We start from the raw sequence: 12,817 nt of genomic DNA on the forward strand, positions 1-12,817 counted from the left end.
TATTTAATGATACCAGAAAACAGCACAAGAAGGTTATCTCTCTCTTAACAAATAAATTCTTACTGGGGTGTTAACAGTGAGCATAGTTGTGACATTTTTTGTTCCCTTTCACTTTATTTTTCACATTACTTCATTTATTTAGTAAGTACATATTGAATACCTGGTGTGTACCAAGCAACTAGGTGAACAGTGAGAAAAATAGATAAATATCCAGCATCTTTCATTCTACTTGGGGGAGACACACAATAAACAATGACATAGTAAACAGTAAGTGTTCATAAATAAACAAATTATTAGAAGATGATGAGCACTATGGAGAAAAAAATAGAGGAGGGAAATGGGGATTGTGGTGCTGAATGTTGAGGCAAGTTTTAGTATGCCGTATGAAAATCAGCATAGGCCTTACTACTAATATAATAAAAATAATAAAAGGGAAATTATGAAAATGGTTAACGTGATTAATTTTTTTTTATAGCTGGAATAGTCAAATGATTTCAGTTCGTGAAGCCAAAGCCATTCCGAGGCCTGATGGTATTGAATGGAGAAATAAATACATTTGCGTAGAAGGTAGTTTTCCTGTGACTACTATGTATTTACCATCCAGTTATCATCATGGTACTGAGAAAATTACTTGAGTAATTTTAGGGTTGTATTTCATTTAAAAGTAATACATTTATGTCCTGAAGTGATTTACAAGTCTTTTAAATTTTAATTTTTAAAAACTATTTTAAATTCTTTAGTTGGGAGAAATAATAAACACAAATTTGGGCATTTAAACTTTCTAGTTGGTAATATTTGAGCAGTCTTTATGCATCCCCCATACTTGTGGTAAATTGTAGCTTAATTTTATGACTTAGAGATGGAAGAAAATCTTTATATCATGATTCTTATATTGAAATAAAATGAGTTCTTTTATATTTCATACTTAAAATATTGTTACTTAATGCAAGCTAGATTTTCATGAATAGAACTTGTTTACTTTAAAAATTAAATGATCAGAAGATACTTTCTTCTCTAAAATTTATTTACATGTAGTTGAATGTATCTTTGAGACATTTTCTTTGAGTCACTGGGAAACTGACTTTAAAAGGCAAAATTGTTCTCATAGATGCCAAATTGAAAACCTTTGTAAGTCTTGAGGATAAAACAGAACAGAGAATCAGGGTTTGTAGAAAACATCAGATTTAGGATATTTTTTTTTTTTTTTTTTTTTTTTGAGACAGAGTTTCACTCTGTTGCCCAGGCTAGAGTGAGTGCCGTGGCCTTAGCCTAGCTCACAGCAACCTCAAACTCCTGAGCTCAAGGGATCCTCCTGTCTCAGCCTCCCGAGTAGCTGGGATTACAGGCATGCACCACCATGCCCGGCTAATTTTTTCTGTATATATTTTTAGCTGTCCATATAATTTCTTTCTATTTTTAGTAGAGATGGGGTCTCGCTCTTGCTCAGGCTGGTCTCGAACTCCTGAGCTCAAACGATCCGCCCACCTCGGCCTCCCAGAGTGCTAGGATTACAGGCGTGAGCCACCGCGCCCGGCCAGATTTAGGATATTTTGATCTTGGATTATATGCAGCATCTTAAGAGTTTGTGAATATGAAATTACATCTCTTGCTTTGGTGTTTTGTTTGCTAATAAATTGTACAGTGGATATATATTACTTAAGTTACTTGTGTTCTTTTGAATATTAAACATTATTGCAAAGTGCTATGAATGATGCAATCTGATACAATTTGGCATATGGCCTTATTCATTAAAGAAAAAACCCACAATATCGTGACAGTAAACTCCTTTTAAAAATAGCCTTTGTCAGCAATAAAACATAAATAAACAAAAGGAATTTTTAAACTTATGGGCCTACTTATAATATATGACAGATCTAAAATTAACCTCTCTATCAGATTTCCTATTCTTTCACACTTTTTCCAGGTCTTTCCCCTCCGTTACCTTTCTTCTTTCCAGCAACTTCATTCTTTGTCTCTCCAGTCCCTCCCTTTCAGTTTTAAGGCATACATAGGTCTTCTCATCCTTGAAAGATACTCTTGATCCTATTAGTTCTTGTAAATATTTTTTTTCTTCTCTCTTCAGTGCCAAAATTCTTAATCTCTAATAATTTTTACCTACTACTGACATTATTTTAGTCATCCCATCTCACTCCTAATACCTTTAATTATCCTCTACTCATTGTTATCCTCAGTTTCCTTATCCTCTTCTGGTTTCTTCCTTTCTATCTCTGTATATGGACTCTTATCTTGTGGGTGAAGGGTGAGCAAGATGGGGATGCAGATGTGGAAGGTAGATAAGTTGGAGACACACACGCATAAAAACTGTTCCTTTGTTTTCTTCCTGTCTTCTTTGTTTGCTATTCTGTTTTTCTTCCTGTGCCAAATTTCTCATACAGGTTATTGTTCTGTATCCTTGTCTAAACCATCCACTCACATCTCCTTGCACTGTCTACTATTTTCTACAGTATTGAACTTCCACTTTCAAAGGTTATTGTCCCTTCTGCTGAACAAATCAGCTTTTAAATTAAAATTAAATTTAAGATTACTTCTCTGTGATATTTGACATTGACCACTTCTTTTGGATATAGTGCTTTTATTCTTTTTGATAACTTTTTTCTTTAACATTTCTGTTTCCCCAAGGGTAGGTCCTGACCCTCTATAATTTTTCAGGAATTTCATCCACTTTTATGATTTAAGCTTAACATACCTATGCTAATGACATTCATTTTCAGTCATCCTTTCCCTTGAATTCTATCTACCTTATTAGACAGTTCATACCTATATTAAACTTTTCTATATGCATAAATCTAATAAAGAGTAGGCCAAAACCTGTCACATATTTGCAATTTCATATAGCTGAATCTAACAAAAGAAACTGAAGCTCTCATTTTAATAAGTTTTTCTTTACATGTGCATTTAACATTGCAGAACCTTTTGATGGAACAAATACAGCCAGAGCTGTGCATGAAAAGCAGAAGTTTGACATGATCAAGGATCAATTTTTAAAGGTAAACAATGCATCAGATTAACTCTAAAAATGTCAGTAGACTAGCATGCTTTAAAAATGGAAAAATATGTATGTACTAGGTTGGAATAGTTCTGGTTTCTGTGTTGTGAAGCCATTAAAGTAGCACAATAGGGGATTTATTACTTGAATTTTTCTTCAGAGAGATCTGGCTCTGTTTTCATTCACATTGCTTTGACTTTCTTGGAAATAAACATTTTCATAATGAGCTTATTAAACTCTCAAAATGAATGAATAAAACCTAATGGACTTTTTTCTTCCTTAAAATATTGAGGAGTTTATTGTAGTTTTAGAAGGAGATGATGTCTATCCATGCTTTTTCTTCTGTATTCCCCACTGTCACAGGAATTAGAGTGGCATTTATCTTTGTTTATATTTTAAAAAGTTAGAAAAACTGTATGTTTGTCCATAGTATAAATTTATTTCATCAGTGGTGTTGCTAGATATGGTCCCTGTCTTCAAGGAATTCCACAATACAGTGTAGAAATGCATTGATAGAAATATGTACTATGAGACATAGAGGAGGGAAAACTTCATAGAAGAAAAAGATCAGAGAACTGTGAAGATCATTTTAGGGGCATATTTTTTTCATTATCTGACATGCAAGTGGACTTTATTTTAATGGTAATTTAAAATGCAAGCATTACATTAAAAGCTAACCTTCAAATTAGGCTTTCTTAATGTGCCAACCAGAATTGAAATTTTGTCCTGCAGAATTTCTTTGGATTTAAAAAAAATATCCAAGAGGCAGTATTCTTGTCTATTAGATAAAATTGAGAACTCAGAAATATCATTGCTGCGTTGCTGATCTTACTGATGGGTGAGCTTTCATTTAGGATTGTATAGCTATAAACCCAATACTTTTAGTCAACTGAGTAACTGAAGTGAGAATGGAATACAAAGATGTGCAGCCACCAAGTAGTGAGCTATGTTTTTTAGCTTGTGAACAGGAATTTCAGTTTCTTTTCTTTTCCTTATAAATTCTATTCACTGCTCTTTTACAGAGGCGTAAAGTGCCTTATTATAGGTTTACTCTCTCCTTCATAAGTAATATTTTTAATTGAAAAAGCTGGTAAAGATGCAGGACAGTCAATCAGATAATCCTCCCATTTCTTCTCAAATCCAAAGGTTTTGTTTTGATTACTTTGCTATTTTAGATGAAATTATTTAATCTGTGAATAAATGTTCATATTGTCAATTGTATCTTTTTGTACCACCTATGTGCCCATTTCTTTATTAATGAATTGGAACCACACAGGTATAGAGTTTTTAAATAACATTTTCATTTCTGATGACAAAAACAATGATTTTATTGTGTTAAAAACTTGGGAAGTAAAAACTCAAAGAAGAAAAAAATTATCAAAAATTTTATCACCTAGAGAGAACCATTGTTAGCATTCTTTTAAATTGTTTCAGTCTTTTATTCTGCATATATTTTAGGTTTTAAGAATGATTTTTCTTTCTCTCCCAGTCATGGCACAGGTTGAAAAACAAACGAGATTTGAACAGTATACTACCTTTAAGAACTGCTATCCTGAAAAGATAACTGGCCTCTATTTCTTAATACTTCTTCCAAGAAATAAAGAATAATAGTTACGTTATAATGCATTTTGTTTACCTCCATCAAGGTTTCTTTTTCATTGTTCTTCTTGTTTTCATGTTTTATTTTTAAAAAGACATACTTATATAAAGATTGCATATTTTATTATGACATTTCCTAATAAAACCCTTTGATTTAAAATTGTATTTTTGAAAATGTTTACATTGATGATTAGTATTATTATGGCATGAATTTTCAGAAGATCAGATAAATATATTTTGAGAAATTACCTGAACAAATAAAAGGTTTTTGATATAACTTCAGTTAATTGTATCACATGCTATAGTGATGAGTGGAATTTTGGAAAGGATCTAATTCATACATGCTTAAAGTATAATCTACGGTAGTCTTAGTCTGTCCTAGTAAAGTGAAGATTCAAGTCAGTTATTCAGTTACTTGAAGCAAAATGAAATCTCTTATTTCAGTGAAATCACTGCAAAATCATGAAATACTGGACAATTGCCTTCAGTCTTCACTTGACTCACTGGGATAGACTGAGGCTTTGGGTGTGTTTATATTAGCATTTCGTTAATACTCCCATGCTTTTGATGTACTCTTGAGATTGCTTTAAATTTTGTATTGAAACAACAATACATTTTGCACTGTAGTAATAGGAGCACTTAACTATTACAGCAGTTAGTGAATTGTTTTAAAGAATCAGTTCAGTGTAGACATTTTGAATAGATTAAGTCTCTTGTGCTTTCTGATAGCTTAGTGCAATGTGCACTTTTGCTTTACTTCCCATTTTCCTGCTCTATTTTCCTTGTGACATGAAATAACAAACTGAAAGGTCAGAGTTAGGATTATATCCTGTTTGTAGTGTCAGATTTTTTTTCTGTGTACAATTATAGGATTATAATCTAAACTGGAATTTTTAGGCAGTAAGCCGCTACAAAATGTTTTAGATAAGACACAATAAAATTATTATAAATAAAAGCTTAATATTTGTAAAATTATCTTTTTCAGTATTTCTTTTCCACATGAAAGACATAGTGGTGGCTGCTAAAACTACAGTGTTTGTTAAGGTTGTTTTTGACTTATGTAAATATTTGTAAATTGGTCAGTACCTGTAAATTTAAATATAAAAAGTAATCTTGAAAACAGTTTTAACTTTTTCAAAAGGACTATGTACAACTTCTTTTAGACCTGCTGTAGTACAGTTTGTACCTCTAATGTTTTTTTTTTTTTTTGCAGAACAATTCAGATGCTAAAACTTTTGCTTTTCTTTGACTTGTAAAAGGTCCACATTTTGATTTTCTTGTTTAAATTTTTGTATGATGTCAAATGGAATAAAGTTTATATACAGAAATTGTTGAGGTGCTTTTTTTTTCTGTGAAAGTCTTTACTTTTGAGATGAGATTGAGGCTGTAGTTATCTAGAACTGAACTGAATCTAATTATTATACTTGATTATTTAGGGATTACAGAGAATCTTGGAATCAAGTTCATTTTTGGGTAAGCCAGCTAACTACATCAAGACTTATTTCTCTGGCCTTATTAGAAATGAAGCTTTCCACATAGTTGAATTTTTTAGGTTACTGATGTGTAACACTTTCAATGCACTTCAGCTTTTTATATTCATTTTCTTAAAATGTATTATATACTCTGTAGTTCTTTATCAGAATATATTGAGTAGAATTAATATTCTGGGTAATCGTTATAAACAGTAGTCATAGAACTATTCATTAATGCTGTGCAACTCTCAGGGATGGGTGTGTAGGGCACTCTGCCACTATAGTATTAGGACGTTTCCTAATAAAGCCCCAGAGACTCCTTCACTGCCACTGTTTTCTCAGCTTTCAGTGATCCACCCTTGCTACTGCTTCTTTTAAGCTGTTTTACTATAACAAATAGATCAAGAAGTTACTAAACTTACATTTAGATTCAATTCTAAATCAGTCGACTGAAGCCTAAAATTATGCACCTTATGAAGGTTCATATATGTCAGATAAGTGGGCTGTTAACATATGAAAAAATTTTTTAGACATTTATTTTCAATCTCATTTAATTGTGTGGTGAATTCTAAATTCTTTATTTTCTATTTGTGTTGATCTTTTTCTTTTCCTTCTCTCTGTTCCTTCTTTCCTTCTCCCCTCCCCTCCCCTCCCCTCCCCTCCCTTCCCTTCCCTTCTCTTCTTTTCTTCCCTCCCTTCCTTCCTTCCTTCTCTTCCCCCTGCCCCCTTCCTTTCTTTCCTTTCTTTCTTGGATTTTGCTTTCTGGCTCTGTCTCTCAGGCTGGAGTGCAGTGATTACAGGCATATTGCACCACACCTGGCTAATTTTTAAAATTATTTTTGCAGAAATGGAGTCTCGCTATGTTGCCCAGGCTGGTCTCAAACTCCTGGGCTCAAGCCATCCAGGTGTGAGCCCCCATGTCTGGCCTATTTCTATATACAGTTGTCCCTTGGTATACATGGGGGATTGGTTCCAGGAGACTCCCAACCCCTATCCCTGCAGATACCAAAATCCACAGATGTTCAGTCCCTTATATAAAAAGATAAAGTATTTGCATTTAAAGTATACTGCCATATACTTTAAATCATCTCTAGATTACTTATACCTAATACAGTGTAAATGCTATGTAAATAGTTGTTACACTGTATTGTTTAGGGGATAATGACAAGAAAACAAGTCTATTCACGTATAGATGCAACAACCCCCTCCCCTTAAGTATTTTCCATCCTTCGCTGGTTGAATGCATAGATTCAGAACCCACAGATACAGAGGGCCACCTGTATTTGCATATGTTGTTACTCAAAGTTGTGTTAGTTTTAAAAATGTGCAATCTGCACTACAGTTATAAATTTTGTATTGATTCAAACTAGGATTTTTGCAAATAAATCTTGTAGACTTTAGTGTTCCTAAGAAATTTTTAGTTAAATGGAAGAAATATAGAATGGCTACCTATAGTTTTGATTAGTGTTTAACAGATTTCCCATAGCTGTGATTGAATTCTTTTTGTTCTGTGTGGGCAAGGTCATTTGGGATTATTAATGGAAAAAGCCTAGCTGGTGTTAAGAGAATAAATATTGCTGATGTTAAACCTGGTTTAGTGAACCCTGGAAGGCTGGACTCTGCTGTTTTCACTTCTTATGCCCCACTAGCTGATGCTTCTGTACTGTCTGAACTATCTACAGTTTGCTGCCTGTAGACCTATGCCTACAAGCTAGTGTAACTGGTGAATAATACCCAACCTACATTCATCATACTTAACAACTCTGTGAATAGGATCGGCTGTGTAATTAAAAATAAAGTTCACTGTTCTAGCCATAAAATCATTCTCATGAAATGAAGATCGTTATGTATTGTAAAGATACCTTTACTTGTATGTACTCATCAGGTCTGGTGCTTCAGGGAGCATTCATTACAAGTTACCTGCTACATGCTAGGTACTTTGCTGGTTTATAGGCATGTAAGAGTTGGGGATGGTGGGACAAAGATGAGTAATAAATTTACAAAGTCTACTGAAGAAAGAGATATAAACAGGGTTTGAATGTAGGATGACTGAGAACCTAGAAGAGGGGTACTTGAGTTTAACCTGGGGATTTCAGAGAAAGGTGGTAATCTTGACCGATGGGGAGCCAGGTAAATAAAGATGGGAAGAACCTTTCAGGCAGAAGGAATTGTGTAAAAGAGACACAGTGGAGTAATTTGATACAATGTTGGGAACCCCTAACTTAAAGACACCAGATGGGTAAAATGTGACTTGTTAGGCAACACTTATCTTCCTAAGGGTATCTGCCTTTAGTCCTTGAGCAATGGGAAGTCATTGAGGGGTTTTAGGCACCGGTTTGATACATCCAGAGAAAGTCTGGGGCCTTTGGGCCAAGTGTCAGACAAAATGGAGCCTTTGGCTAATGTGGGGAAAACTGTTCCTCCTTAAAGTTTAAGATGAGTGGAGATAAAGTTTCCTGGCTGAACAATCAGGGGCCTCTGAGGAAGAGAATACACCATTTATTGACTTGCAAATACAAAGGGAGCCAATGCTGAGGTGGTTCAAAGTTGGGCATTTGAATAGGGCAGACCTAGCTTTGTTTCCCATTGGGTGGCTTTGCTAGCAGTGAGACCTTCAGCAAGCTTACTGGAGTTCTTCTGAGCCTCTCAGTTTCCTCCTCTAAGAACAGGCACTACAGTAAAACCTGCTACGGGTACCACCGCAGAAATGAGGTGATGAAAGTGAGTTCTTCTGACTGCCTGATACCAGTAAGTGCTCTGCTCAGGACGTAGTTGTTTGGTGGGATAAAGGGCCCATCAAGTAGTTAAGCTCAAAACATAAAACCTGCTACACTGACTCCGGAGGAAAGACTGCGGGGCTAGGGTGCCTTTCCTCCTTTGAATCCCATGGTGCAGCCGAAGCCCGCGCCCCTTAAAGTGATCTCCAGTTGCCCAGAAGGCCCGCCGGGGATGGGCCAGAACTGGGGCGGGAGAGGGCTGGGGGAAGTTGGCAGGCGCGCGGAGAGAAGCTGAGCCCGGGCCCCAGAAGCCCGGTGGCGAAACATTTTGACGCCTGCTATTTAAAGTCGCCGCGTTCGCCAGCCCGGGGCGTGGGAACCCGAGCCGCCCGGCAGGGGAGGCAGGGCCGGGCCAGAGCAGTCAGAGGGAGAACACCAGGCGCGGCGCGGGCGGCTCGGCTCGGCTCCGGCTCCGGCCCCGGAGAGGCGCGATGGCGAGCAGCGACAGCAACCACGCTACCGAGAGCTTCCTCGGCTCCGACGGGGACGAGGAGGCGATTCGGGGGCTGGAGACCGAGGAGTCGGAGGGCGAGGAGGACGAGACGGCGGCGGAGTCGGAGGAGGAGCCGGACGCCAGGTAGCGCGAGCCTCTCTCCTCGGCCCTCAGCGCCCCGCCGCGCAGGGCCTGGAAGTGCTGCCGGGGGCAGGTGCTCCCTTTCTTCTTTGCTTTAGCTTTTCAACCTCTAGGGTTCATTTCCCTCGAGCTAAGCGTTTTGTCTGGAGTGCGCTGCCTTTTTAAAGAACTTCAAGGCGAAGGTGCTTGCTGTCAGCTTGGAGTGACAGGCCCGCCTGCAGCAAAGCTCATCATCCCCGCCCCCCAGCTCCTTGTGACTTGCTGCTCTTGTTTATTCCTGGGGATTAATTTAGGGTCCTGCCTAACTGCACAAATGTGCTGGAGCGCTTACGTCTGGCCCAAGGCACAGGAACAATCTTGAGAGCCTGAGCTAGCGGACGAGGGCGTGGAGCGGAGGCAGAGAGGGCCGCTCTGGTACCTTCCAGGGAATGGCTGTCTCCTGGGGGCCTGGCTCTGCGCTAGGTTCCTATAATGGGGCCTTATTTTGGCATAAAAGGCCACAAGTTCTTTGGAGAAGAACGTGAGTTTCAAGAAGCACGAGTTTCAGTGGGCCCTGTACTTAAAATCCTGCTTCTTTTTTCCTGGTCCCAAATGTCAACATTTCCGTGAATGTGAGTGTGAGTCTCCCACCCTTCGATCTCTCACCCTCCCTACCTTCCTTTAAGATGGCCCTAAAATGAGAAGAGTAGAAATCACCTCTTTTTTCAGATTTGCGTCTACCTTCACTTGTTCTCTTTGAGAGTGGGTTTTTGTTTTTTTCCTGAGCGTGTGTCAAGTCAGTGATATCTCTTCTTAAGTCTGTTCGTATCAGTGGAGAGTCTTTGACGGGGACAGATGGATGTGTGCCATTTCAGAATGCCCATCTTACCCAAGCAAAGCTAGCAGAGCTGAGGTTGAAGAAGTAGCCCATAGAGTGGCATTGACTAGGGTGGACAGCCAGTCAGACAAGTCTTAAATATCTATCACGTGTGTACCAAGCAACTACCAAGGCAACAGGCACAGTCTCTGCCCTCAAGGACTTTGTGGAAAAAGTTAGGAAGAAATATGGGGAGTCTAAGACTGTATGCTAAATAAATTAAAAGTGGAGGGAAGGACAGACCATGGGTACTGTGGAAGTCAGAAGAGAAAGTGTAGAGCTGGGACTGCCCTGAAGTAGCGGCAAGAGCTGCAGAAAGGAAGAGCAGAGCAGGAGGCATCATGGGAAGTGGAACGGGGTAGGGGACCTGTGATTCCTGGCAGTCTTGAGAAGGGGAAGTCTGTCAACCCCAGCCTTTATCATCTTTTACCCTTAGTGGCTCATATCCTTGCCCAACCAAAATTTACTCCCAAGAGAATCTGAAAACTCATTTACACTAAAATGTGAGCAGCTGACGATTCAAAGCACCACTTTGGGGTTGCGTTGCCCTTTGACAAAAGTCAAGACGTTCAGGTGAAGATATGATTTATCTGCAGTAAACTTCGGCCTGCTCTGACTGCAGGCGGTGGACACCAGGGACAGAGGTCGGAATGAGTAGAGCGGATAGAAACATGAGGGCATAGGAAGAGGTGATGGATGCCTTGAAAAAACATCAATTTTTTTATTTTTGATTTGATGACATGGGTAACAAGGAGTCAGTAAAACTGAACAGGATTTGGAATGACAGACTGGTGTTCTTACGTTGAATTTCTGGGGGTTTGCGTTAGGGAGGCAGTAGCAGAAAGAAAGGAGCTATCTAGGGCTTGGACCGTGGTGGGGGCCGTGGGAAAGGGGATTGTGGCTGGGGCTAGACCCTGAGGGGGGTCAGTGGAGTGGGACTCTTAGGGGAAATGGGAGTCCCCAAATCACTCCTACCTCAGAGTGTTGTCAGGAATCCAGCCACTTTGTTGTGCATGAGTTTACAAACGTGGTCTAAAGCTCTATTTTCTTCTGAGACTAAAGGTGAGAACTTGGACCATTCTCTAATGAATGAAAGGTGAGAATGATGTATCATCATTCTTTACCCCTTCTTGGTACTTCCTTGAAAGTTTTACAGTTAAAAGTGGCTCACCCTATGCCACATACAAACAATTAAGTGTTTACATGTTGTCTCATTTTAAATCCTCTCAGGAATGCTATGAGGCAATTGTTCAGTTACAGATGAAGAAACTGAGGCTTCATATAATTTTCTGAGGCTATAAGGCAAGTAAATGTGAGAACCAAGGTATGAACCTAGGTCTGTGTACACCAATACTTTTATAGTGCAGGAAAGCTCATCATATACATGTACCAATACTTATGTTGGGTCTGAGAACACTCTTCTGAAATATCATTCAGTGATATGAATATGGCATATGGCATCAAGAGGTCTGGGTATGGGCCGGGGGTGATGGCTCATGCCTGTAATCCTAGCACTCAGGGATGCTGAGGCAGGGGGATCGTTTGAGCTCAGGAGTTTGAGACCACCCTGAGCAAGAGCGAGACCCCGTCTCTACTATAAATAGAAAGAAATTAGCCAAACAACTAAAAATAGAAAAAATTAGCCGGGCATGGTGGCGTGTGCCTGTTGTCCCAGCTATTTGGGAGGCTGAGGCAGGAGGATCGCTTGAGCCCAGGAGTTTGAGGTTGCTGTGAGCTAGGCTGATGCCATGGCACTCTAGCCTGGGCAACAGAGTGAGACTCTGTCTCAAAAAAATAAATAAAAAATAAAGAGGTCTGGGTATGAATCCTATTAGCTGTTCTATCATGAGCATATTCCATCTTCTTTGAGCCCAATTTTCTCCTCTGTAAAATAATAGTAATAATTCCTAATTCATAAGATTGTCATAAGGATTGAATAAATGAACATGTGTAGGACTTCTTGGCTCTTAGGAGGTTCCCAATAAGTTTTAGTTTCTTATATTCTTTCAGATGAATTATCATCAGCAGCAAAGCTCTACCTTGTGCCCACCATTCATCAATGAGGGGAGAGTGATGGTCTCAGTTTTCAGCATGAATAATGACCCTATTCCATTTTGGCTTACCTCTGTTCATTCATTCATTCACTAAATATTCATGGAGTGCCTACTATCCACCCCGGACTATGCAAGGTGCTGCGGACACAAAAATCACCAAGAATCTATTACTGACTTCAAGGTGTTCATATTCTAGGTGGAGAAAGAGCAAAACATAATTATGTCATTAGCTATTAGAGGAGCTTTAAGGAAGAAAAGGTCTGCATGAAGCACCTCGAAGAAGGGAGAAGTTCCTGGGATCCATACTACTTGGAAGGGTTGGAAAAGGCTTCACCATTGGAGCAGGGTTTTGAATCATAATTAAATTCCCCAGAGGGCTTGTAGTTTATGGCTATCAAAAAAGGTTTATTGTTGTTAAAACCTTATACAAGAGCATGATCTATAAAACCCACAGGATTTTGGAGCTGGGAGAGGCTTT

General features: G+C 38.8%; 2 protein-coding genes across 5 annotated transcripts in view; both read left to right on the forward strand.

Moving 5' to 3' along the window:
• TENT2 (terminal nucleotidyltransferase 2) overlaps positions 1-4,648 on the forward strand; it is a 60,981-nt gene extending 56,333 nt beyond the window's left edge. For all 4 annotated transcript variants that reach the window (XM_069491947.1, XM_069491948.1, XM_069491950.1 and 1 more), the window contains exons 13-15: positions 476-567; positions 2,929-3,008; positions 4,497-4,648. In XM_069491947.1, the coding sequence (XP_069348048.1) occupies positions 476-567; positions 2,929-3,008; positions 4,497-4,571 (247 nt within the window). In that variant the 3' untranslated portion in view covers positions 4,572-4,648. The remainder of the gene's footprint in view (positions 1-475; positions 568-2,928; positions 3,009-4,496) is intronic.
• Positions 4,649-9,286: 4,638 nt separating this feature from the next.
• CMYA5 (cardiomyopathy associated 5) overlaps positions 9,287-12,817 on the forward strand; it is an 88,502-nt gene continuing 84,971 nt past the window's right edge. Inside the window, exon 1 of the mRNA XM_069492492.1 lies at positions 9,287-9,432. Within this exon, the coding sequence (XP_069348593.1) occupies positions 9,287-9,432 (146 nt within the window). The remainder of the gene's footprint in view (positions 9,433-12,817) is intronic.

Source organism: Eulemur rufifrons, chromosome 17, assembly GCF_041146395.1.
Source record: "Eulemur rufifrons isolate Redbay chromosome 17, OSU_ERuf_1, whole genome shotgun sequence".
Lineage (NCBI taxonomy): Eukaryota > Metazoa > Chordata > Mammalia > Primates > Lemuridae > Eulemur > Eulemur rufifrons.